The 25,261-nt window shown below is 43.4% G+C and overlaps 1 protein-coding gene across 6 annotated transcripts in view; it reads left to right on the forward strand.

Moving 5' to 3' along the window:
- The window catches only part of LOC109873192 (angiomotin), a 63,608-nt gene that overhangs the window by 32,729 nt on the left and 5,618 nt on the right, over positions 1-25,261 (forward strand). For 4 of the 6 annotated variants that reach the window (XM_020464780.2, XM_020464781.2, XM_031807592.1 and 1 more), the window contains 8 exons: positions 2,279-2,864; positions 11,021-11,165; positions 15,213-15,305; positions 16,340-16,485; positions 18,410-18,559; positions 20,934-21,262; positions 22,360-22,595; positions 23,298-23,552. In XM_020464780.2, coding sequence (XP_020320369.1) covers positions 2,279-2,864; positions 11,021-11,165; positions 15,213-15,305; positions 16,340-16,485; positions 18,410-18,559; positions 20,934-21,262; positions 22,360-22,595; positions 23,298-23,552 — 1,940 coding nt within the window. Of the gene's footprint in view, positions 1-2,278; positions 2,865-11,020; positions 11,166-15,212; positions 15,306-16,339; positions 16,486-18,409; positions 18,560-20,933; positions 21,263-22,359; positions 23,553-25,261 lie in introns of those variants that run through there. The other 2 variants (XM_031807591.1, XM_031807593.1) reach the window with 2 other exon arrangements.

Genomic DNA, 25,261 nt, shown 5'->3' on the forward strand with positions numbered 1-25,261 from the left:
TCTCCCATTCCTCCTCTGGATCATCCAGATGGTCATTGGCAAATTTCAGACGGGTCTGGACATGCGCTGGCTTGAGCAGGGGGACCTTGCGTGCGCTGCAGGATTTTAATCCATGACGGCGTAGTGTGTTACTAATGGTTTTCTTTGAGACTGTGGTTCCAGCTCTCTTCAGGTCATTGACCAGGTCCTGCCGTGTAGTTCTGGGCTGATCCCTCACCTTCCTCATGATCATTGATGCCCCACGAGGTGAGATCTTGCATGGAGCCCCAGACCGAGGGTGATTGACCGTCATCTTGAACTTCTTCCATTTTCTAATAATTGCGCCAACAGTTGTTGCCTTCTCACCAAGCTGCTTGCCTATTGTCCTGTAGCCCATCCCAGCCTTGTGCAGGTCTACAATTTTATCCCTGATGTCCTTACACCCTGTCTGGTCTCGGCCATTGTGGAGAGGTTGGAGTCTGTTTGATTGAGTGTGTGGACAGGTGTCTTTTATACAGGTAATGAGTTCAAACAGGTGCAGTTAATACAGGTAATGAGTGGAGAACAGGAGGGCTTCTAAAAAAAACTAACAGGTCTGTGAGAGCTGGAATTCTTACTAGTTGGTAGGTGATCAAATACTTATGTCACGCAATAAAATGCTAATTAATTACTTAAAAATCATACAGTGTCATTTTCTGGATTTATGTTTTAGATTTCTTCTCTCACAGTTGAAGTGTACGTATGATAAAAATTACAGACCTCTACATGCTTTGTAATTAGGAAAACCTGCAAAATCGGCAGTGTATCAAATACTTGTTCTCCCCACTGTATATGTGCTTTCTTGAGCAGGGGGACCTTGCTGGCGCTGCAGGATTTCAGTCCTTCACGGCGTAGTGTGTTACCAATTGTTTTCTTGGAGACTATGGTCCCAGCTGCCTTGAGATCATTGACAAGATCCTCCCGTGTAGTTCTGGGCTGATTCCTCACAGTTCTCATGATCATTGCAACTCCACGAGGTGAGATCTTGCATGGAGCCCCAGGCAGAGGGAGATTGACAGTTCTTTTGTGCTTCTTCCAATTGCGAATAATCGCACCAACTGTTGTCACCTTCTCACCAAGCTGCTTGGCGATGGTCTTGTTGCCCATTCCAGTCTTGTGTAGGTCTACAATCTTGTCCCTGACATCCTTGGAGAGCTCTTTGGTCTTGGCCATGGTGGAGAGTTTGGAATCTGATTGATTGATTGCTTTTGTGGATAGGTGTCTTTTATACAGGTAACAAACTGAGATTAGTGCTCCTAATCTAAGCTCGTTACCTGTATAAAAGACACCTGGGAGCCAGAAATCTTTCTGATTGAGAGGGGGTCAAATACTTATTTCCCTCTTAAAATACAAATCAATTTATAACATTTTTGACATGCGTCTCTCACTGTTCAAAAAACCTACCATTAAAATCATGGACTGATCATTTCTTTGTCAGTGGGCAAACGTACAAAGTCAGCAGGGGATCAAATACTTTTTTCCCTCACTGTACCTGTCTACCCACCTGCCTGCCTCCCTACCTGCCCGTCTGCCTGCCTGCCTCTCTACCTGCCTACCTCCCTGCCTGCCTGCCTGCCTCTCTACCTGCCTACCTCCCTGCCTGCCTGCCTGCCTGCTTGCCTTCCTACTTGACTGTCTGTTGAGGTGAACAGGTTTATTGATTAGCTGGAAGGCTGAGGAGTAAGGCATGTCTCAAACACCTGTTGGTTCTCACACACACACACACACACACACACACAGAAAGAGAGACACACACAGAAAGAGAGACACACACAGAGATAGAAACAGAGCCAGAGCCAGTTGTCTGGATAGAAGGGATAGAGATCCTGTTCTGCCTGTTTTCCCTCCTGCTTGCTTATTCGTTTACCTCAAAGTAAATCACTGGCAAACAGAGATGAGTACCGCAGAATTTTTATCATCAGCTAAAACCTGTGGCGACATGATTGTTCGCACTCTGATGACGTCCCTTATAGACACAGGAATGTTTGCTTATTTCCAAAGTGGTTCACAATTGTTTTTTTGTCAGTTGGAAAAAACCCAGACTTGTTGGCGTATGGCAGCTGAATCACCATAGTAAACGGATAGGATCATTGTATATCTTTTGCCTGGTGATATGTTTTGTTGTATACTAAAACAAGCACTAAGATAGTATCATCATTTCTATCTATGGACTGTTGGAGACCCACATAAAGTCATACGGTAAACCAACTGGCATTCCCTTCTTAGTATTAACCTCTCTGATTGGCTGTCGTGTCCACAGATCCAATAAGGAGAGCTCGGTCCACTCCCAGAGATCTGTCCATCACCACAGCCCCACCTCCTCTGTCACCTCTGTGGGCTCTCTGTCCCGAGCCCAGTCCTCCACCCTCAATAGTCTGCTCAGTGCCTCTCACCCATCCCACACACCCCCCCACCCCCAAGGGGATCCCTACGCCTCCATGGGCCCCCGCAGCCCCCAGGGCCCTGGATCACACCAGGGAGACCTGTACTGCCCTGGGGCCATTCACCCTCCACTTCAGAGGGGCCACGGCTTCCCACACGACCCATACGGCTCCACCTCCAGGATGCACCACCAGCAGCAGCAGCACCACCAATTTCAACAACAGCAACAGCAACAACAACAGCAGCAGCAACAACAACAGCAGCAGCAACAACAACTCCAGCACCAACAGTACCACTCCCAGTCATCCCAGGGCCACCCTCCCCAACACTACCCTCACCCCCAGGGGGACCCCTTCACCATGTTGGCACGCGCCCAGCAGATGGTGGACATGCTGTCAGAAGAGAACAGGCTGCTCAAGCAGGAGATGGTGGTGTGCTCTGATAAGGTCAACAAGCTGCAGAAGGTAAAAGGTTGATTGTTTACACATTTAAAATGCTAGGCAGGGTCACCAGGGTTGTGTAGGTTACTTTCTATATATAATCTGTTACAGTTACTAATTACCTGTCCACAATTGTAATCAGTAACATAGCTTTTGGGTTACCCAAACTCTGTAACGTAATCTGAATACTTTCAGTTACATTTAGATTATTTTCCCCTTAAGATGCACAGGTTAGTATCTGGCACAGCCACAAAGTCATACAATCTGATTGAACAACATCTATTGCAGAATAAGTCAATGTTAGAGTTTACATAGCTGGCCATAAATGGATGTTGCATTTTACTTTATGTGTTGGTTATGTAGGCTTCTTCTAACCCATTGCTTTCTACTTCAGATAATAATACGATTAGGCTATATCAATTCATTTAATACCCCTTGATCTTCAAGAATAGGACTTGGAAATATAGATTAACCAAATTGTTATACCTGAGCATAACCCCAAAACTAAGGACTAATTAGCCTAGGATTTTGTTGTCATGGAGGACTGATTGGAGCTCATAAATGCTGCTCTCAGAATGTCATGTTTTGAGCACTACTGAAAAGTGCTATTTGGATGTGAAAAACTATACTAAACAAAAATATAAATGCAACATGTAAAGTGTTAGTCCTATGTTTCATGAGCTGAAATAAAATATCCCAGAAATGTTCCAAATGCACAAAAAGCTTATTTCGGTCAAATTTTGTGCACACGTTTACATCCCTGTTAGTGAGCATTTCTCCTTTGTCAAGATAATCCATCCACCTGACATGTGTGGAATATCAATCAGTTGATTAAACAGCATGATCATTACACAGGTGCACAATAAAAGACCACTCTAAAATGTGCTGTTTTGTCACACAACACAATGCCACAGATGTCTCGGGTTTTGAGGGAGCATGCAATTGGCATACTGACTGCAGGAATGTCCACCAGAGCTGAATGTTAATTTCTCTACCATAAGCCGCCTCCAACGTCATTTTAGAGAATTTGGCATTACGTCCAACCGGCCTCAAAACTGCAGACCACGTGTAACCACGCCAGCCCAGAACCTCCACTTCCAGGTTCTTCACCTGCGGGACCGTCTGTGACCAGCCACCCGGACAGCTGATGAAACTGACTATTTCTCTGTAATATTTATTTTGTGGGGGAAAACTAATTCTGATTGGCTGAGCCTGGCCCCCAGGTGGGTATGCCTTTGCCCTCCCAGGCCCACCCATGGCTGTGCCCCTGCCCAGTCATGTGAAATCCATAGGTTAGGGAATAATTAATTTATTTAAATTGACTGATTTCCTTATATGAACTGTAATGCATGTTGCGTTTATATATTTTTTTCAGTATAGATGGAAATTTTCCATGATGAAAATAATTCAACTCAATTCAATTCAACATTGGATAAAAATACACATATACATTTCCACAACAACCACAATCCGTAAGGCGCAAATAGGGCTACTGCGGTCATGAAATTTGGTCAGCCGGTTATCGTCTTGTAAATGCATGCCAGTCTCACAGTAATTGACCATAGTAGTGTAAAGTGCTTAAGTAAAAATACTTGAAAGTATTACAAAAGTAATTTTGGGGGGTATCTGTACTTTACTTTACTATTTATATTTTTGACAACTTTTACTTTTACTTCACTACATTCCTGAGGATAATGATGTACTTTTTACTCCATACATTTTCCCTGTCAACCAAACGTTCTTGTTACAATTTGAATGCTATGCACAACAGGAAAAAAGTGTAATTCACACACTTCTCAAGAGAACATAACTGGTCATCCCTACTGCCTCTGATCTGGAGGACTCACTGAACACACTCTTCCTTTGTAAATTATGCATGAGTGTTGGAGTGTGCCCCTGGCTATCCGTAAATTTAAAAAACAAGAAAATGGTGCCTTTTGGTTTGCTTAATATAAGGAGTTTGAAATTATTTATACTTTTACTTTTGATACTTAAGTATATTTTAGCAATTATATTTAATTTAGATATTTAAGTATATTTAAAACCAAATACTTTTAGACTTTTACTGGGTGACTTTCACTTATACTTAAATCAATATTCAATTAAGTTATCTTTACTTTTACTCAAGTATGAAAATTGGGTACTTTTTCCACCACTGATTGATGGTTAATTAACAAACATGTTTAGCATCTCCAGGCCTTCGCATTCAAGCCACTGAAACACGCCTTTGGAACATCTACATTGAAAAAAGTCTAATAAATCCATTTAATATACACCATCACATTCAATCCAGTATTTATTTTAGGCAGGTCTAGAGAAACATTATGATATAAAGAAAATGTATTTCAGAAGAACAGAATGTGATTCGGCCTACTGCATGTTATCTGGCTGTAGGCTAGCTGTAGGCTAGTTCATTTCGCCGTCAAGATATGCTTATAAATCCCGTGCCATTATTTTATATGATTTTATACGAAGAATATTATTTCACTTTGTTGAATAAAGTATATATTTTCCCATTCCGGAGTCAGTGCTCATATGAAGTAGATATGAGTGTAAAAGGGATATTTTGAAACAGGTCCAATACGCTATACGAGTTTGAGTTATTTGGCAACTTTAGTTGTGAATGATGCAAACCTTAGAATGTCTTAGAAATCAAAACATATACAGTTGAAGTCTGAAGTTTACATACACTTAGGTTGGAGTCATTAAAACTCGTTCTTCAACCATTCCGACAAATTTCTTGTTAACAAACTATAGTTTTGGCAAGTCGGTTAGGACATCTACTTTGTGCATGACACAAGTCATTTTTCCAACAATTGTTTACAGACAGATTAATTCACTATATCACAATTCCAGTCGGTCAGAAGTTTACATACACTAAGTTGACTGTGCCTTTAAACTGCTTGGGAAATTCCAGAAAATTATGTCATGTCTTTAGAAGCTTCTAATAGGCTAATTGACATAATTTGAGTCAATTGGAGGTGTAGCTTTGGATGTATTTCAAGGCCTACCTTCAAACTCAGTGCCTCTTTGCTTGACATCATGGGAAAATCTAAAGAAATCAGCCAAGACCTCAGAAAAAAAAATTGTAGACCTTCACAAGTCTGGTTCATCCTTGGGAGAAATTTCCAAACGCCTGAAGGTACCACGTTCATCTGTACAAACAATTGTACGCCAGTATAAACACCATGGGACCACGCAACCGTCACACCGCTCAGGTAGGAGGCGCGTTCTGTCTCCTATAAATGAATGTATTTTTCGTGCGAAAAGGGCAAATCAATCCCAGAACAACAGCAAAGGACCTTGTGAAGATGCTGGAGGAAATCAGTACAAAAGTACAGTGCCTTGCGAAAGTATTCGGCCCCCTTGAACTTTGCGACCTTTTGCCACATTTCAGGCTTCAAACATAAAGATATAAAACTGTATTTTTTTGTGAAGAATCAACAACAAGTGGGACACAGTCATGGAGTGGAACGACATTTATTGGATATTTCAAACTTTTTTAACAAATCAAAAACTGGGCGTGCAAAATTATTCAGCCCCTTTACTTTCAGTGCAGCAAACTCTCTCCAGAAGTTCAGTGAGGATCTCTGAATGATCCAATGTTGACCTAAATGACTAATGATGATAAATACAATCCACCTGTGTGTAATCAAGTCTCCGTATAAATGCACCTGCACTGTGATAGTCTCAGAGGTCCGTTAAAAGCGCAGAGAGCATCATGAAGAACAAGGAACACACCAGGCAGGTCCGAGATACTGTTGTGAAGAAGTTTAAAGCCGGATTTGGATACAAAAAGATTTCCCAAGCTTTAAACATCCCAAGGAGCACTGTGCAAGCGATAATATTGAAATGGAAGGAGTATCAGACCACTGCAAATCTACCAAGACCTGGCCGTCCCTCTAAACTTTCAGCTCATACAAGGAGAAGACTGATCAGAGATGCAGCCAAGAGGCCCATGATCACTCTGGATGAACTGCAGAGATCTACAGCTGAGGTGGGAGACTCTGTCCATAGGACAACAATCAGTCGTATATTGCACAAATCTGGCCTTTATGGAAGAGTGGCAAGAAGAAAGCCATTTCTTAAAGATATCCATAAAAAGTGTTGTTTAAAGTTTGCCACAAGCCACCTGGGAGACACACCAAACATGTGGAAGAAGGTGCTCTGGTCAGATGAAACCAAAATTGAACTTTTTGGCAACAATGCAAAATGTTATGTTTGGCGTAAAAGCAACACAGCTCATCACCCTGACCACACCATCCCCACTGTCAAACATGGTGGTGGCAGCATCATGGTTTGGGCCTGCTTTTCTTCAGCAGGGACAGGGAAGATGGTTAAAATTGATGGGAAGATGGATGGAGCCAAATACAGGACCATTCTGGAAGAAAACCTGATGGAGTCTGCAAAAGACCTGAGACTGGGACGGAGATTTGTCTTCCAACAAGACAATGATCCAAAACATAAAGCAAAATCTACAATGGAATGGTTCAAAAATAAACATATCCAGGTGTTAGAATGGCCAAGTCAAAGTCCAGACCTGAATCCAATTGAGAATCTGTGGAAAGAACTGAAAACTGCTGTTCACAAATGCTCTCCATCCAACCTCACTGAGCTCGAGCTGTTTTGCAAGGAGGAATGGGAAAAAATGTCAGTCTCTCGATGTGCAAAACTGATAGATACATACCCCAAGCGACTTACAGCTGTAATCGCAGCCACTGCTCCAAAACCACCATGAAAAAAACTGACTAAGGTTTGCAAATCCACATGGGGACAAAGGTCATACTTTTTGGAGAAATGTCCACAGGTCTGATGAAACAAGAATAGAACTGTTTGGCCATAATTACCATTGTTATGTTTTGGAGGAAAAAGGGGGAGGCCTACAAGCCGATGAACACCATCCCAACCATGAAGCAAGGGGTGGCAGCATCACGTTGTGGGGGTGCTTTGCTACAGGAGGGACTGGTGCACTTCACAAAGTAGATGGCATCATGAGGGAGGACAATTATGTAGACATATTGAAGCAACATCTCAAGACATCAGCCAGAAAGTTAAAGCTTGGTCGCAAATGGGTCTTCCAAATGGACAATGACCCCCAAGCATACTTCCAAAGTTGTGGCAAAATAGCTTAAGGACAACAAAGTCAAGGTATTGGAGTGGCCATCACAAAGCCCTGACCTCAATCCCATAGAACATTTGTGGGCAGAACTGAAAAAGCGTGTGCGAGCAAGGAGACCTACAAACCTGACTCGGTTACATCACCTCTGGCAGGAGGAATGGGCCAAAATTCACCCAGCTTGTGGAAGGCTACCCGTAACGTTTGACCCAAGTTAATCAATTTAAAGGCAATGCTACCAAATACTAATTGAGTGTATGTAAACTTCTGACCCACTGGGAATGAAAGATGAAATAAATAAAAGCTGAAATTAATCATTCTCTTATTATTCTGACAATTCACATTCTTAAAATAAAGTGGTGATCCTAACTGACCTGAGACAGGGAATATTTACTAGGATTAAATGTCAGGAATTGTGAAAAACTGAGTTTACATGTATTTGACTAAGGTGTATGTAAACTTCCGACTTCAACTGTAACTGTAGGGCTGCAAGATGTGAGTATAGGCTATTGATGATTTTAAAAAGTCACAACAAAAGCTTGTGGTCGGTTCCTTGCCTCTCAAGTGATCATATTTTCACCTATCAGACTTTTATCAATTAAATATTGCCTTTACTAATACAGTACCAGTCAAAACCTTGAACTTTTTACACATTCCAGGGTTTTTCTTTACTTTTATAAAGGGTGGCTACTTTGAAGAATCTCAAATATACAATATATTTTCATTTGTTTAACACTTTCTTGGTTACTACATGATTTCATATGTGTTATTTCATAGTATTTATGTTAGTATTGATGTCTTCACTATTATTCTACAATGTAGAAAATAGTACAAATAAAGAAAAAACATTCAATGAGTAGGGGTGTCCAAACCTTTGACTGGTACTGTATGTATAATTAGTTTATATTTAGAATGTCAGGAACAGTCGCAGTGGGGAAAATACAGTATGCACTCAAATAGCGAACGGAGGCCATTTTCCTGCAGATTGGTTCATTTTTCAATCATGCCGGGTAGGCTACTCCGGTTTTATAGCAGAGCTATAGACATATCTGGGTTTATAAGAACACGTGTTTCACTTGTCCCATCAGTCACTATTTGAAAAGCATGCAGCCTCTTAATGCGCTACAGGTAGTGTGATATTCTGCCCAAACTATTTATGCCTGCAGCTACCCCGTGCTTAATTTGGGCAACCAAGTGGAATCTGTTCGGGAACATCGATAGTAACATGTTTTCACAACAAAACATGTTTCATTAAACAGTTGACAGCCCCTCTCATTCAAGAAAGGAATGGAGGAGAAGATGGAAACGCACAGTGGTGTGGGTGTTGCAACAACAATTTTGCAAAATTGCAAAATTGCAAAATGCAAATTGCATTTGCATTTGCATTGATGTTAGAGGGACAATAGAGTACCAGGGCCCGGTTTCCCTATAGCGATGGAACTTGGGCAAATCGAGTGTTTTAACAACGGCCGAAGATGTAACATGCGTTTCCCAAACACCACACAGAGAGAATGTTCGCTAAGTGCGTCGTTGAGGCATGTGTGGATACTGATAGGATCGAAAGAAAGAAAGCACTGCTCTCGGATCTGCGTTCTACCTTTCCAATCTTACCTTAACATTATAATTATTTGACAATACTGATGATGGATCAGCTCCTAGAGCTATATCACATATGGCTACAAATATTGAGGCAGCTTATTCTAATGTTTACCCTATAATAAGGCACTAAATCAAGATTTGGCACATCATAAAAATAAATTGACATTAGCATAAATAGCACAAAAAAGCTCAATTAAATTAATATGACAACATGCCATTTATTTCACTATTATTCAAATATATAGGTCTATGTAGCCTATACTGTATTTATCTTTTAATACAGTAATTTCGCTTTCAATTTGAAACGTCTTTGTCTTTCACTTGTTATGCAAAGAAATAGGCAACTTTGTATTTGTAGTCACTGTCACATTTGTCTCTGAAGTTATCAGAGTCACAGAAAGACAGATCAACATCTTGATTTTGTGTTTAGCAGAGATCTTCTGTGTATAAAGTGACGCGGAAGGGCAAAAAGTACTTAACTGTTCTACGAATGATCTGACGCAGTCGTTAAATAAATAGCGTTTTCAATAGCAACTTAAGTAAGTATAGTTTTTTGAAATCGCTCGGATTTAATGATGCTCATACGAAGGTTCTAACGATGAACATAGCCTTAAGATGCTTTTGGGAAACCGGGTCCAGGGCATTAGCGACCTGACGGTTGTTAGCTAGTTGGGTACTACCAAGTACATAAAAGGAGATTACAGTAACTCAATGGTCACGTGGAATTTGACTGCGGTCATGACTCATGACTGCCGGTGTGGAGGTAATGCGGTCACCGCAACAGCCTTAGGCGCAAATAGCTAAATGAGAGAGCAGCGGTGTGAATCACATCAATGCGCTATGTAGCCTAGATATCAATAATAAGTGATATCCATATCGCGCGTAGGCTAGACCACAATTGGAAGACATAACTTGGGACTTTAGCCTACAAAAGCCTATTACTGCTCTTTTCCTGCGATCCATCAAATGCATTTGGTGTGTCATCATAATGTGATTTGTGGTCAGACTCACTCAGGCAGGAACAAACTTAAATGTATGCATTATTTTCAATGTTGAATTGAATGTCATTGAGAAAACAGAAAGGTGTCAAATAATTTCTGATTTTTAAAGTAATCATCTAGTTTTTTCAGAAGTATCTGTAATCAGATTACACTATTTTTGCTGGTAACATAAAGGATTATAGTTTGTTTAAAAAAAATCTGTTACAACCCTGAAAGTCACTATGTTGGGCACTTCATGTAGATCTGAAAGGTTTGATTGGGTACAAGCAGTGTGGTTATTTTTCCACCTTGCCCTCTTCTTCCATATTACTTCAATTCATCTAATCCTTTTAGATCCACAGAAGTGGCTAGGGGCGGATTTGGAATTGGGCATAATCCCCCCCCCCCTCTTCTCTCTCTCTCTCTCTCTCTCTCTCTCTCTCTCTCTCTCTCTCTCTCTCCCTCCCCTTTCTCTCCCTGGTCAGTTGGAGACAGAGATCACGTTGGTTTCGGAGGCCTACGAAAACCTGGCCAAGTCATCCACTAAAAGGGAGGCTCTGGAGAAAACCATGAGGAACAAGCTGGAGCTGGAGGTGCGCAGGCTGCACGACTTCAACAGGGACCTCAGAGGTAAGAGGTCACAATCAGCTGGAATGTCCATGGCATGCATACATATCCATTATGTAGGTTACCAGGTCCTGCTGGTCAAAATAATAGCTTAATGTTCAAAGGGTACCTGTTCATGGATTTATGGCAGTAGATGAAATCTATTCCATACTACATTTATTGGGGGGAAAAACAACTTTTTAGTAGGAAAAAGCGTGTGTGGTGTGTCCTTTCTGCATTAGATTTGGGATACCTCAACAGCATTGCCTGCATATTTGTTCAGTAATATTTATTCATGTTCAGAAGCTGTGTTTGGTTTGTATTGATTGCACTGGTATGTTTGATTTGAATAGATTTTCTGAGGATAGCTTTCACCAATTTTGCCTGGTGCGATTTACGAGCTGTGATGTTGAAACTGGTCATGTTCATAATTGTACTACTGTGCATTTACTGTGGCACAGAGAAAAGGTCAACGTAAAAGAGCAATCAATTGCTCGATCTGTCAGTTAATCAATATGATCAATCAATGGGATAGGTTAGTGTTTACAGGCAGTCCAAAGTCTCAACTTCATAACTTACTATAAAGCAGACCAAAGACCCTTCGAGCTCCAATCTTCACTCTCTGTTTCTGTAGGAAGCTCTGAGCTGAAGCCCAGTGGGTGGGGGCAGTTTCATGTCTCTAGTTTCTACCTCACTAAGCTCTTCAGTCCTACAGAGGGGAGAAAAAAAAACTCCATTCATGGCTCCCTACCAAGATCGGGTCCATGACTCCCTGCCCAGACCGGGTCCATGACTCCCTGCCCAGACCGGGTCCATGACTCCCTGCCCAGACCGGGTCCATGACTCCCTGCCCAGACCGGGTCCATGACTCCCTGCCCAGACCGGGTCCATGACTCCCTGCCCAGACCGGGTCCATGACTCCCTGCCCAGACCGGGTCCATGACTCCCTGCCCAGACCGGGTCCATTGGGAGATTCCATGCTTTTATAACAAATCACATAGAAACCTTTTTTTAGGTCTCTCCTTCCTCTCTTTTTTTCTCCTATCGTATTGGCAGCCTTGATATCTTGCTTCACTTTCGGGGGTTTAGCGTAAATGTATACCCCACTCATTGTTATGTTTTGAGAAACACAGGGAATTTTTTTTATTTTTTTTATTTCACCTTTATTTAACCAGGTAGGCTAGTTGAGAACAAGTTCTCATTTGCAACTGCGACCTGGCCAAGATAAAGCATAGCAGTGTGAGCATACAACAAAGAGTTACACATGGAGTAAACAATTAACAAGTCAATAACACAGTAGAAAACGAAGGGGGGGTCTATATACAATGTGTGCAAAAGGCATGAGGTAGGCAAATAATTACAATTTTGCAGATTAACACTGGAGTGATAAAAGATCAGATGGTCATGTACAGGTAGAGATATTGGTGTGCAGAAGAGCAGAAAAGTAAATAAATAGAAACAGTACGGGGATGAGGTAGGTGAAAAGGGTGGGCTATTTACCAATAGACTATGTACAGCTGCAGCGATCGGTTAGCTGCTCAGATAGCTGATGTTTGAAGTTGGTGAGGGAGATAAAAGTCTCCAACTTCAGCGATTTTTGCAATTCGTTCCAGTCACAGGCAGCAGAGTACTGGAACGAAAGGCGGCCAAATGAGGTGTTGGCTTTAGGGATGATCAGTGAGATACACCTGCTGGAGCGCGTGCTACGGATGGGTGTTGCCATCGTGACCAGTGAGCTGAGATAAGGCGGAGCTTTACCTAGCATAGACTTGTAGATGACCTGGAGCCAGTGGGTCTGGCGACGAATATGTAGCGAGGGCCAGCCGACTATAGCATACAAGTCGCAGTGGTGGGTAGTATAAGGTGCTTTAGTGACAAAACGGATGGCACTGTGATAGACTGCATCCAGTTTGCTGAGTAGAGTGTTGGAAGCCATTTTGTAGATGACATCGCCGAAGTCGAGGATCGGTAGGATAGTCAGTTTTACTAGGGTAAGCTTGGCGGCTTGAGTGAAGGAGGCTTTGTTGCGGAATAGAAAGCCGACTCTTGATTTGATTTTCGATTGGAGATGTTTGATATGAGTCTGGAAGGAGAGTTTGCAGTCTAGCCAGACACCTAGGTACTTATAGACGTCCACATATTCTAGGTCGGAACCATCCAGGGTGGTGATGCTAGTCGGGCATGCAGGTGCAGGCAGCGACCGGTTGAAAAGCATGCATTTGGTTTTACTAGCATTTAAGAGCAGTTGGAGGCCACGGAAGGAGTGTTGTATGGCATTGAAGCTTGTTTGGAGGTTAGATAGCACAGTGTCCAAAGACGGGCCGAAAGTATATAGAATGGTGTCGTCTGCGTAGAGGTGGATCAGGGAATCGCCCGCAGCAAGAGCAACATCATTGATATACACAGAGAAAAGAGTCGGCCCGAGAATTGAACCCTGTGGCACCCCCATAGAGACTGCCAGAGGACCGGACAGCATGCCCTCCGATTTGACACACTGAACTCTGTCTGCAAAGTAATTGGTGAACCAGGCAAGGCAGTCATCCGAAAAACCGAGGCTACTGAGTCTGCCGATAAGAATATGGTGATTGACAGAGTCGAAAGCCTTGGCGAGGTCGATGAAGACGGCTGCACAGTACTGTCTTTTATCGATGGCGGTTATGATGTCGTTTAGTACCTTGAGTGTGGCTGAGGTGCACCCATGACCGGCTCGGAAACCAGATTGCACAGCGGAGAAGGTACGGTGGGATTCGAGATGGTCAGTGACCTGTTTGTTGACTTGGCTTTCGAAGACCTTAGATAGGCAGGGCAGGATGGATATAGGTCTGTAACAGTTTGGGTCCAGGGTGTCTCCCCCTTTGAAGAGGGGGATGACTGCGGCAGCTTTCCAATCCTTGGGGATCTCAGACGAGATGAAAGAGAGGTTGAACAGGCTGGTAATAGGGGTTGCGACAATGGTGGCAGATAGTTTCAGAAATAGAGGGTCCAGATTGTCAAGCCCAGCTGATTTGTACGGGTCCAGGTTTTGCAGCTCTTTCAGAACATCTGCTATCTGGATTTGGGTGAAGGAGAACCTGGAGAGGCTTGGGCGAGGAGCTGCGGGGGGGGCGGAGCTGTTGGCCGAGGTTGAAGTAGCCAGGCGGAAGGCATGGCCAGCCGTTGAGAAATGCTTATTGAAGTTTTCGATAATCATGGATTTATCAGTGGTGACCGTGTTACCTAGCCTCAGTGCAGTGGGCAGCTGGGAGGAGGTGCTCTTGTTCTCCATGGAAATGAAACAACTGAATATTTGTTTCTGGACTGCTCTCTGGATGTTTCATGGCCCAGCCTGGTTGACTTAACACTCAACTAAATATTATTTTAACGTTTGGACCAGAAATAATGTCCTGTTTTGTTTCAGGCCAATTTTCTCGTGACTCCATTAGAGAATGGGGACCTCCTCCTCTCCCTCTGTGGGGAAATGTGTGCATGTAAAGTTATTGTTTTGTTTTTGTTTGCTCGATTTTGCTGAGCAACCGGGCCCCAAGGCGTTTTATGTGCGTGGAACGAAAGTTTGGATCTTAAGAACTTGAGTTCCACATCGACTCAGAGTCCAGGCCTATTAAATTCTCTTCGGGGGATTGTGAATTCCCTCCACCTCCATATTCACATTAATCCATGGCCCCGCTGTCTGTATGGCTACATTTACACAATCACAGAGCTGTATGTCGAAATTCTGTTTGAGCTGTTTAATAGCACCAAAATCCCCATACATAGCATGCATATCCTGCATATTAACTAGAGGCTGACCACATTGAATGTGCAACTCTGCAAGGAGTTTAACAGTGTGTTCTTTAAGGAGCTTAATTCCCCAGTTTTAACATGTTGTCTTGCCATTTTATGATCTAATTTCCTGCAAAGATTTGATTTATGAGAATTAGAGCATATTTGGGTATGCCTTTGTGTACGCACACACAAGTTTGCATGTATATGTGTGTGTTCACGGGCATTTGAGTGTGCACAGTGTGTCTCTTTGGCCACTAGACCCTCAGGCTGGCTCTGACCTGACTTTGGCAATGACATTCTCTGTTGCAGAGCGCATGGAAACTGCCAACAAACAGCTAGCTGCTAAGGAGTGTGAGGGATCGGAAGACAACCGCAAGACCATCTCTCAGCTACTCACCCAGAGTGAGTACATCACTAACACAGCTACCAGGGAACACCAGGCCAGGCCTCTCCAACATTCTACATCCAGTCTGAACATACCTCTGTGTGGCCTCATCAGTAAGGACATAACCAGGCAAAGGGTCTGGGGTTCATGTACTGTAGAACACTACGTATCCACTAGAAATGTCATTCAAGTCACTGTTTTTGAAGGTCCAATGAGGCCATTCTTATCTCAATATCAAATCATTTCTGGTTAACAATAACAGTACCTTCCTGTAATTGTGTTCAATTAAAATGGTCAAAAATTAACAAAAATAGCTTCTTAGCAAAGATACATTTTGCTAGGACTGTCTGTGAGTGGTTTGAGTGGGGAGGGAAACCTTAAAACTATCTGTTATTGGCAGAGAGGTTTGGAACTCTCTTTCATATTGGTCTATTAACTAATTTACCACCAGGCAGGCCAAAACTCCATCCCACCAAAACAGGCAGAAATGTCACTGTCTTTTCAAACAGCTCTTAAACTTTAAGGGCATTATCATAAATTTCACAATATCACAGTATTCCCCACCCCCTTTGCATTCAGAACAGCCTCAATTTGTCAGTGCATGGACCCTACAAGGTGTCGAAAGCGTACAACAGGGATGCTGGCCCATGTTGACTCCAATGCTTCCCACAGTTGTGTCAAGTTGGCTGGATGTCCTTTGGGTGGTGGACCATTCTTGATACACACAGGAAACTGTTGAGCGTGAAAAACGCAGCAGCGTTGCAGTTCTTGACACAAATTGGTGCGCCTGACACCTACTACCATACCCTGTTTAAAGGCACAAAAATGACACACACACAAAACACATTTGTTTATGATGTTTAGTTAATGAAAAGGAACCTTCGCACACTCAGTATCAATGTACAATTTTAAATGTATTAGGCTGAGCTTTCGGTCTTCAGACCTTCATCAGAGCAAAACGTAAGCTCATGACATAACTACTTTAGTAAATGAAAGGAATATCACTTCTTCAGAGGGCTAGTCCTCAGTGTGTTGTGTATGTGTCTCCCAGACAAAGAGACGGTGCGTGAGAAGGAGAAGCTGGAGATAGAGCTGAACGCCCTGCGCTCCACCACGGACGACCAGAGACGACACATTGAGATTAGAGACCAGGCTCTCAACAATGCCCAGGCCAAAGTAGTCAAACTAGAGGAGGAGGTGAGGAACTGACTTAGTCTAACAAGCTTTATGTATCATAATGTTCTCACTTGCTTCATGAATAGGTGATATCAGAAATGTCTTGGATACTTGAATTCATCCTGGCATCAGTTCAGTTGATTGAGCTTGAGGTAATCTCGGTTATCCAGAAGTCAAGTTCTCTCACCAAAGTTTGTCAATTCCTTTTTTCTTCTGGGGGGGATGTCAATAACAATTATGACGACCTTTGTGGAAAGGAAGGAAGCGAAGTCTCCTCCCTCGCAAACGGAAACTCTCGGCCAAACCCCTTCCGTTAATTTCACCCATGTTTATCATGGCCAAAAAGCAAATGTCTGTTTTCATGAATTTTACTATAGACCATTTAGACTTTGTGGCTGTGGAATCTAGTGGAAACCACTTATCATGCTCCCACGACTTGAAAATCACCGTACCAGTTTAAGTACCACTTTCACCCAATCCTGATTCGTCCAGATAATCAACAACGAAAACCCCAAACCAGGAAATACTGCTGCTCGTAATCACATAATTCTGTGAGCCTTGACTGTCGTGGACGAGAATCTGTCCACGACAGATTAAGTTCGAGGATATATTTATGCCCCCTGATGGACAAGCATTGGCATGACTTTCTGTTGAGCGTAAAATCATCTAGCTATCTTCCCTGTCTTCCTCTGGTTGTGTCACCATTGAGCTTGATAGCCTGATAATGTCAATATTGAACCACAATGTCATCCATCCTATCACCTGGTATTGATTACATTATTGGCTGAAGACAGGGTCTGGTATGCTTTCAGTTGTGATCCATGGGGTTGGTTTGCACTGGTTAAAAGGGTAAGATGGAAGACTGCAAAGTGGGTTTAAATTTACTCAAAACATAATTTCTTGTTAACGAAGCAACTGCTACTAGTCCTCAGATCCAAAACAGTGAAAACAACAAACAATCCCCCAAATAAAGATCCTTCCTCTTTGAAGTTTCTTCCCTTAGAAGTGAGTGTTTCTGATAAGATCAGTATGTCCCACTACAGTGAGTAGATAGCTGTCCCTGATGACTAGAGGGTAAATCACCCCAGCCTTGCCCCTGGTCTAGCCTAGAGGCCAGAGAAATGCAAAGGCCTCTGTGGGCTTGTGTGGGCCTGGACAGAACTCCCCTGTGGAAAACTGGAGCTGCTCTGAGCATTCATGCCCCTGGCTGGTAGGTTCTGTTTGTTGGCTGGTATTGTGTCTGAAATAGCCTGGCCACAGCCCAGAGGGCCAGTTAGCCAGTGGGCTGAGTGGAGCAGGAAACGAACCGGTAGTGTCCTAAAAAGCACAGGGCTGCTCCACTTCTTCTGCCCGGCACCACCACAAACGCCTGCTTGTTTCCCCGAACAAAGGCTGTCGAGTTTGAGCTTTATATCTGCCATGAAAGTTCTGAAGAGGGCCAGATTCTTCGCCTGCTCTCTCTCTCCTCTGTGTGGGAACATTGTATATGGTTCTCTATTTCTCCCTCTTTCTCTCTTTTCCTCTCTTTCTTTACAGAGAGACTCCCTGAGCTAAATCAGTCTATTGAGTGGAGCCACAGTTATATCTCCTGTTGCAGTTCAAAGGGGCTGCAGTGCAGAGGGACTTTGAGACATAGGCATTGGGTACACAATAACTGCATTATCTTGGAGTGGGCTGTTGGGGTTGGTCACTGGGTGGGGTTGTTTGGACGAAAGGGGGAACCTGTTTCCCTGTCTCCTCCCTGGTCGTATTTCACTCATTGTCAAATACCTAATAGGACTGAATAGTTGACAGCAATTATATTGTGGCACAAAGAAGGTGAAAGTATTGCTTTCGCCAACCCAGTCAGGTTTCTGGAATGAAATGCAAACTCCCTACTTCCTGTCTACTTCCTTTCTGTGCCCTGACCACATCCTGTCTGTGTGTTTTGTCTCCCTGGCCGAAGCTGAAGAAGAAGCAGGTGTATGTGGAGAAGGTGGAGCGCATGCAGCAGGCCCTGGCCCAGCTCCAGGCTGCCTGTGAGAAGAGAGAGCAGCTGGAGCACCGCTTACGCACGCGGCTGGAGAGGGAGCTGGAGTCACTGCGCATGCAGCAGGTGAGACACACACGTTGTGTTAAAGACACGGAAACAAAGCAGTGTCTCAGCTGCAGTCAGCGTTAGCGGTGCGCCCTGACCCAGAATGTCAGGCTCTTTCTCTCCCAAAATGTTCTCTTCCATAAATTCCATCGTCTCTTCCTGTGTGTCCAAGCGAAGCACCACAGAATGTTTTCCTATCAGTTAAGCGCGGCCAGGTCATTCAGGCCAGGGGGATGCTGGGAATGTGGGGGAAATGTTGCAGCTGACAGAACATCAGAGGTTCTGTCTGCAGTGGGAGAGAAAGAGGAAGAGCAGCCATATGTATATTCCAGTCAAGCCTTTGGGAGAAGACAGACTGCCTGGTCAACAAAGACTACAGACAGACTTGGAGCCCTGCCTCTCTACCAGCCAGTGTTGCCATAGGCCAGTGGTTCCCAAACTTGTTATAGTCCCATACCCCTTCAAACCTTCAACATCCAGCTGCATACCCCCTCTAGAACCAGGGTCAACATACTCTCAAATGTTTTTTTGTCATCATTGTAAGCCTGCCACACACACACTATATGATACATGTATTTAACATAAGAATGAGTGTCAGTTTTTGTCACAACCCGTCTGGTGGGAAGTGACAAAGAAGTCTTATAGGACCAGGGCACAAATAATAATAATATAATAATCAATCATTTTTCTCTTTATTTAACCATCTTACATATAAAACCTTATTTGTTAATCAAAAATGGTGCGTGTCTCACCACAGATTAATGAGAAGGGTGTGCTTGAAAGGCTGGACATAACTCTGCAATGTTGGGTTGTATTGGAAAGAGTCTCAGTCTTAAATCATTTTCCACACCGTCTGTGCCTGTATTTAGTTTTCATGCTAGTGAGGGCTGAGAATCCACTCTCACTCACATAGGTACGTGGTTGCAAAGGGCATCAGTGTCTTGACACTCAGACACAAAAATCTGGCAGTGGCTTCTGATTAATCCATTTTCACATAACTTGTTGCAATTTTGATGAGGCTCTCTTGTTCAGATATCGGTAAGTGGACTGGAGGCAGGGCATGAAAGGGATAATGAATCCAGTTGTTTGTGTCGTCCGTTTCGGGAAAGTACCTGCGTAATTGCACACCCAACTCACTCAAGTGCTTCACTATATCACATTTGACATTGTCCGTAAGCTTGAGTTCATTTGCACACAAAACATCTTACAATGATGGAAAGACCTGTGTGTTGTCCTTGTTTATGCAAACAGAGAAGAGCTCCAACCTCTTAATCACAGCCTCAGTTTTGTCCCACACATTGATAATAGTTGCGGAAAGTCCCTGTAATCCTAGATTCAGATCATTCAGGCGACATCACCCAGATAGGCCAGTCCTGTGAGAAACTCGTCATCATGCAAGTGGTCAGACAAGTGAAAATGATGGTCAGTAAAGAAAACTTTAAGCTCGTCTCTCAATAAAAAAAAAAAAAAGTGTCAATACTTTGCCCCTTGATAACCAGCGCACTTCTGTATGTTGTAAAAGCGTTACATGGTCGCTGTCCATATCATTGCATAATGCAGAAAATATGAGAGTTCAGGGGCCTTGCTTTAATAAAGTTAACCATTTTTACTGTAGTGTCCAAAACATCTTTCAAGCTGTCAGGCATTCCTTTGGCAGCAAGAGCCTCTCAGTGGATACTGCAGTGTAAACAAGTGATGTCGGGAGCAACTGCTTGTACGTACGTTACCACTCCACTATGTCTCCCTGTCATGGCTTTTGCACCATCAGTACAGATACCAACACCTCTTGACCACCAAAGTCCATTTGATGTCACAAAGCTGTCCAGTACATAAAAAATATCCTCTACTGTTGTCCTGGTTTCCAGTGGTTTGCAGAAGAGGATGTCTTTCTTAATTGACCCCCCCCCCCCCATAAAGGTAACGGACATACACCAGGAGCTGTGCCAGGGCCGCCACGTCTGTTGACTCATCCAGCTGTAACGCATAGAATTCACTGGCTTGTATGCGAAGCAGTAATTGTTTCAAAACATCTCCTGCCTGTATTTGACATTGTGTTGTTATTTTGCTGAACACTAGATGGTTTAATTTTATTTTTGGCAGTGAAACAAGGCTACTCATGTGAGAAAAAAACATCACCCAAATGTATAGCCCCGTTGGAAAATCTAAATGGACTGTTTGAAAATGTGAATAACATTTTTATTTGGCGTACCCCGACTGCATTCCGCGTACCCCAGGGGCCATGGTTTAGACAGCAATTGTGTGTATTACAAATGCATAAGTGCCTGTGACTGCAAGTTGATGCCTCACTTGGATGGCAGTTGAGCTCTTGAATAGTTGAGGTTTACTGACAACCATACTTTCCACCCCCATTGTCTCCACTCCCCCCATCCAGAGACAAGGTGGCTCCCAGAGCAGCAGCAGGGGTCAGGAGTACAGTGCCTCGGCCCTGATGGAGCACCTGAGGGAGAAAGAGGAGCGAATCCTGGCTCTGGAGGCAGACATGACCAAATGGGAGCAGAAATACCTGGAGGAGAGCGTTATGAGGCAGTTTGCCCTGGACGCCGCCGCCTCTGTCGCCACCCAGAGGGACACATTGTCGTCGGTGATAAGCCACTCCCCCAGCAGCAGCTATGAGCAGCAGCTGTCAGTGGAGGCTCGTATCCAGAAGGAGGAGGAGGAAATCCTCATGGCCAACCGCCGCTGTCTAGACATGGAAAGCAGGTAAATAGCTGTGTGTTTGATCTTTGGAATGCCTGTGGAAGCGTTTCAATTTGATATAATATGAAATATATTCTGTACCGACCACTATACAGATACTATCCTTAACAGCCTAACACACCCACTTACCCTGCCCCCATAACCTCAGTACAGCAAAGCAACCATGACCTCAGTCAAAGCAGTTTATCACAGTGCCATCCGTTTTGTCACTAAAGCACCTTATACCACCCACCACTGCGACTTGTATGCTCTAGTCGGCTGGCCCTCGCTACATATTCGTCGCCAGACCCACTGGCTCCAGGTCATCTACAAGTCCATGCTAGGTAAAGCTCCGCCTTATCTCAGCTCACTGGTCACGATGGCAACACCCATCCGTAGCACGCGCTCCAGCAGGTGTATCTCACTGATCATCCCTAAAGCCAACACCTCATTTGGCCGCCTTTCGTTCCAGTACTCTGCTGCCTGTGACTGGAACGAATTGCAAAAATCGCTGAAGTTGGAGACTTTTATCTCCCTCACCAACTTCAAACATCAGCTATCTGAGCAGCTAACCGATCGCTGCAGCTGTACATAGTCTATTGGTAAATAGCCCACCCTTTTTCACCTACCTCATCCCCATACTGTTTTTATTTATTTACTTTTCTGCTCTTTTGCACACCAATATCTCTACCTGTACTTGACCATCTGATCATTCATCACTCCAGTGTTAATCTGCAAAATTGTAATTATTTGCCTACCTCCTCATGCCTTTTGCACACATTGTATATAGACTCCCCCTTTGTTTTCTACTGTGTTATTGACTTGTTAATTGTTTACTCCATGTGTAACTCTTTGTTGTCTGCTCACACTGCTATGCTTTATCTTGGCCAGGTCGCAGTTGCAAATGAGAACTTGTTCTCAACTAGCCTACCTGGTTAAATAAAGGTTAAATAAAAAAAATAAAAAAAATATTTAAAAAAAACAGACTATAACTTCCATTGTTCTTACTGATCATACAGAACACAATAGAAGTCTTTACGGTACATGTAATGCATTCTGCACATTACAGGATGTTGTACTTCCTTTTATTTGAATAACTGTACTCATGTCCCATCCCACAGGATCAAGAACCTGCACGCCCAGATCATAGAGAAGGATGCCATGATCAAGGTGCTCCATCAGCGTTCCAGGAAGGATCCCAACAAGGACCGGGACGCCCAGTCCATCATGCGTCCCTCCAAGTCCCTGATGTCCATCGCCAACACGGGGGGCTCGGGCCTGCTCTCCCACAGCCTTGGCCTCAGCAGCTCACCCATCACAGAGGAGCGCAAGGACAGCAGCTGGAAGGGCAGCCTGGGTGCAAATGCTATTGGTTTTCATGTTATGTTGTGTGATGTGCCACGTAACAAAGGCTTTTTAAGTTTTCCCTTCTTATATTTGAATTGAGTGGGGTAGATACTGGAACTGCAGACTTGAGGAGAGATTTCTAATTACACATTATTCCTTATATACAATATAGTGCACTACTTTTGACTAGACTCAGCCTAGGGCTCTTGTGAAAAGTACTGCACTATAAGTGGCATAGGGTGTCATTTCAGATGCATGGTAGAGGGACAACAGCTGGAAGTCTGGCTCAGAGGAAGAGGGAAGGGAGAGTACAGGAAGTTGATTCACAGGCCTCTGAGATGTGTTAGTCAGAACGTGATGATGGACAGACAAAGGGGTATGGAGGGTGTCAAGGACATGAATGGTCGTCAGCTGTGGGTATGGAATGTACAGTTCAGTAGTAATCATCAGGCTGAATAACAATCGGGTGGTCTTGGAGGGTGGGAAGTTAAATATTATGCAATGGTGCAGTGCTGTTGGCTCACTCAGATTTTATATTTTCAGTAGGGACTGAATGAATGCTGTTTAATTGTTGTGTGTATTCTGAATGTACTGTGTGTTACTATCTACTTCAACTTGCTTCCATGTGCATGAATAAAAAACTTGAGAGCTTGTCATGGGTAACCCAGCACCACCACATATCTAACAGGTTTCCTCTGTTCTCTCCCCTCAGGAATTCTGTTGGGTCCAGAGTACCGTACTGACTCTCTGAAGACAGAGTCCATCTCGTCATCTCCCTCTCCGGTCCTGCCCCTGACAGGGGGTCACTCTAAGACAGGCAGCAGGGACAGCTGCACTCAGACAGACAAGGGCCAGAGCCAGGGTCAGGAGGCTAGCAGCAAGCCCAGCACCCCAGCCATGCAGAGCATGACCCTGCCAAGCCGACTCTCCAGCCCCAGCCCTGTTTACATACCAGACCGCATCGCAGGTACAGTAGGACAGGGCAGGCTGCCAGCTTTAGGGCTATGTTCTAGTATATTACATTCAATAGGTTTTTGGTCAACGCTCCACGTTAGTGTAGTTTGCTGTGGACACAAGTAGGGTCAGGGGTTTTTCCTGACCACAGGTCCTAATTATAGGCTTTAATTATAGCCTTTAACTAGGGTCCAGAGTCAGACTCAGATAATATTGAGTGTTTGCTGTCTGCAATTTGAGAAATATAAACGTTGAATTAGACCTGACCCACGAGGATGCAGCTGCAATGTGCAGTGCTAACACTGCAGAATGGCAAACAATACTTGTGATTGTCAGTGTGGCCCATCACTTCAGGCAATAGACTGACCTGAATCGTTTCTAGGAAAATGATCTAACCAAGAACAAATACACTTTTGTTTAAAATCTGTTTTGACGTGTTGCGAGACTAATTCAAGAAATAATCCAAGAACTACAAATTTGTTTCAACCATATAAAGAAGTGGAGTTATGAAACCAATACAGTAGCTGGAGGGGAAGTGGATAAGCGAGAGTGGGTCAGATGCTCTGGATAGGTAATTTGGGGTCAAACATCCTATCAAATATAGTGTGCTGGATATTATTTTCGCTAAGCCAATTCACCTATTCCCTTTATAGTGCACTACCTTCAGTGCCTTCAGAAAGTATTCACACTTCTTGACTTTTCCCACATTTTGTTGTGTTAGTCTGTAACGGCTTTCTAGTGGTGAAGGAGAGTCGGACCAAAACGCAGCGTGTAGATTGCGATCCATTTTTAATCAAACAAACGTAAACACGAAATAACACAAACACTACAAAACAATAAACGTAACGAAAACCGAAACAGCCTATACTTGTCAACTAACACAGCGACAGGAACAAAGACACTAAGGACAATCACCCACGACAAACTCAAAGAATATGGCTGCCTAAATATGGTTCCCAATCAGAGACAACGATAAGCACCTGCCTCTGATTGAGAACCACTCCAGACAGCCATAGACTTTGCTAGATAACCCCACTAGCTACAATCCCAAATACATACACACCAAAACCCCAAGACAAAACACACCACAATACAAAAACTCCATGCCACACCCTGGCCTGACCCAATACATGAAGAAAAACCAAAAATACTTAGACCAGGGCGTGACATAGTCTGAATATTACATTTGTTTAAAACAATTTCACTGGTCTACACACAATACCCATAATCTAAAAGTTACAAATTAATAAAAAATGAAAAGCTGAAATGTCTTGAGACTATAAGTATCCAACCCCTTTGTTATGAAAGCCCAACAGTAAATAAGTTCAGGAGTAAAAACATGCTTAAAACCTGTTGTGACTAGGGGGCAGTATTTTCATTTTTGGAGAAAAAAAACGTTCCCGTAGTAAACGGGATATTTTGTCAGGACAAGATGCTAGAATATGCATATAATTGACAGTTTAGGATAGAAAACACTCTAAAGTTTCCAAAACTTATATTATTGTTTGTGAGTATAACAGAACTGATGTTGCAGGCGAAAGCCTGAGAAAAATCAAATCCGGAAGTGCCTCATGTTTTGAAATTGCTGCGTTCCAATGCGTCTCTATTGAGCAGTGAATGGGCTATCAACCAGATTACTCTATCTCCGTATTCCCGAAGGTGTCTACAGCATTGTGACGTAGTTTTACGCATTTATGTTGAAGAATACCCGTAAGCGGCTAC

The sequence above is a fragment of the Oncorhynchus kisutch genome, linkage group LG28 (genome assembly GCF_002021735.2).
Source record: "Oncorhynchus kisutch isolate 150728-3 linkage group LG28, Okis_V2, whole genome shotgun sequence".
In the NCBI taxonomy this organism is placed as follows: domain Eukaryota; kingdom Metazoa; phylum Chordata; class Actinopteri; order Salmoniformes; family Salmonidae; genus Oncorhynchus; species Oncorhynchus kisutch.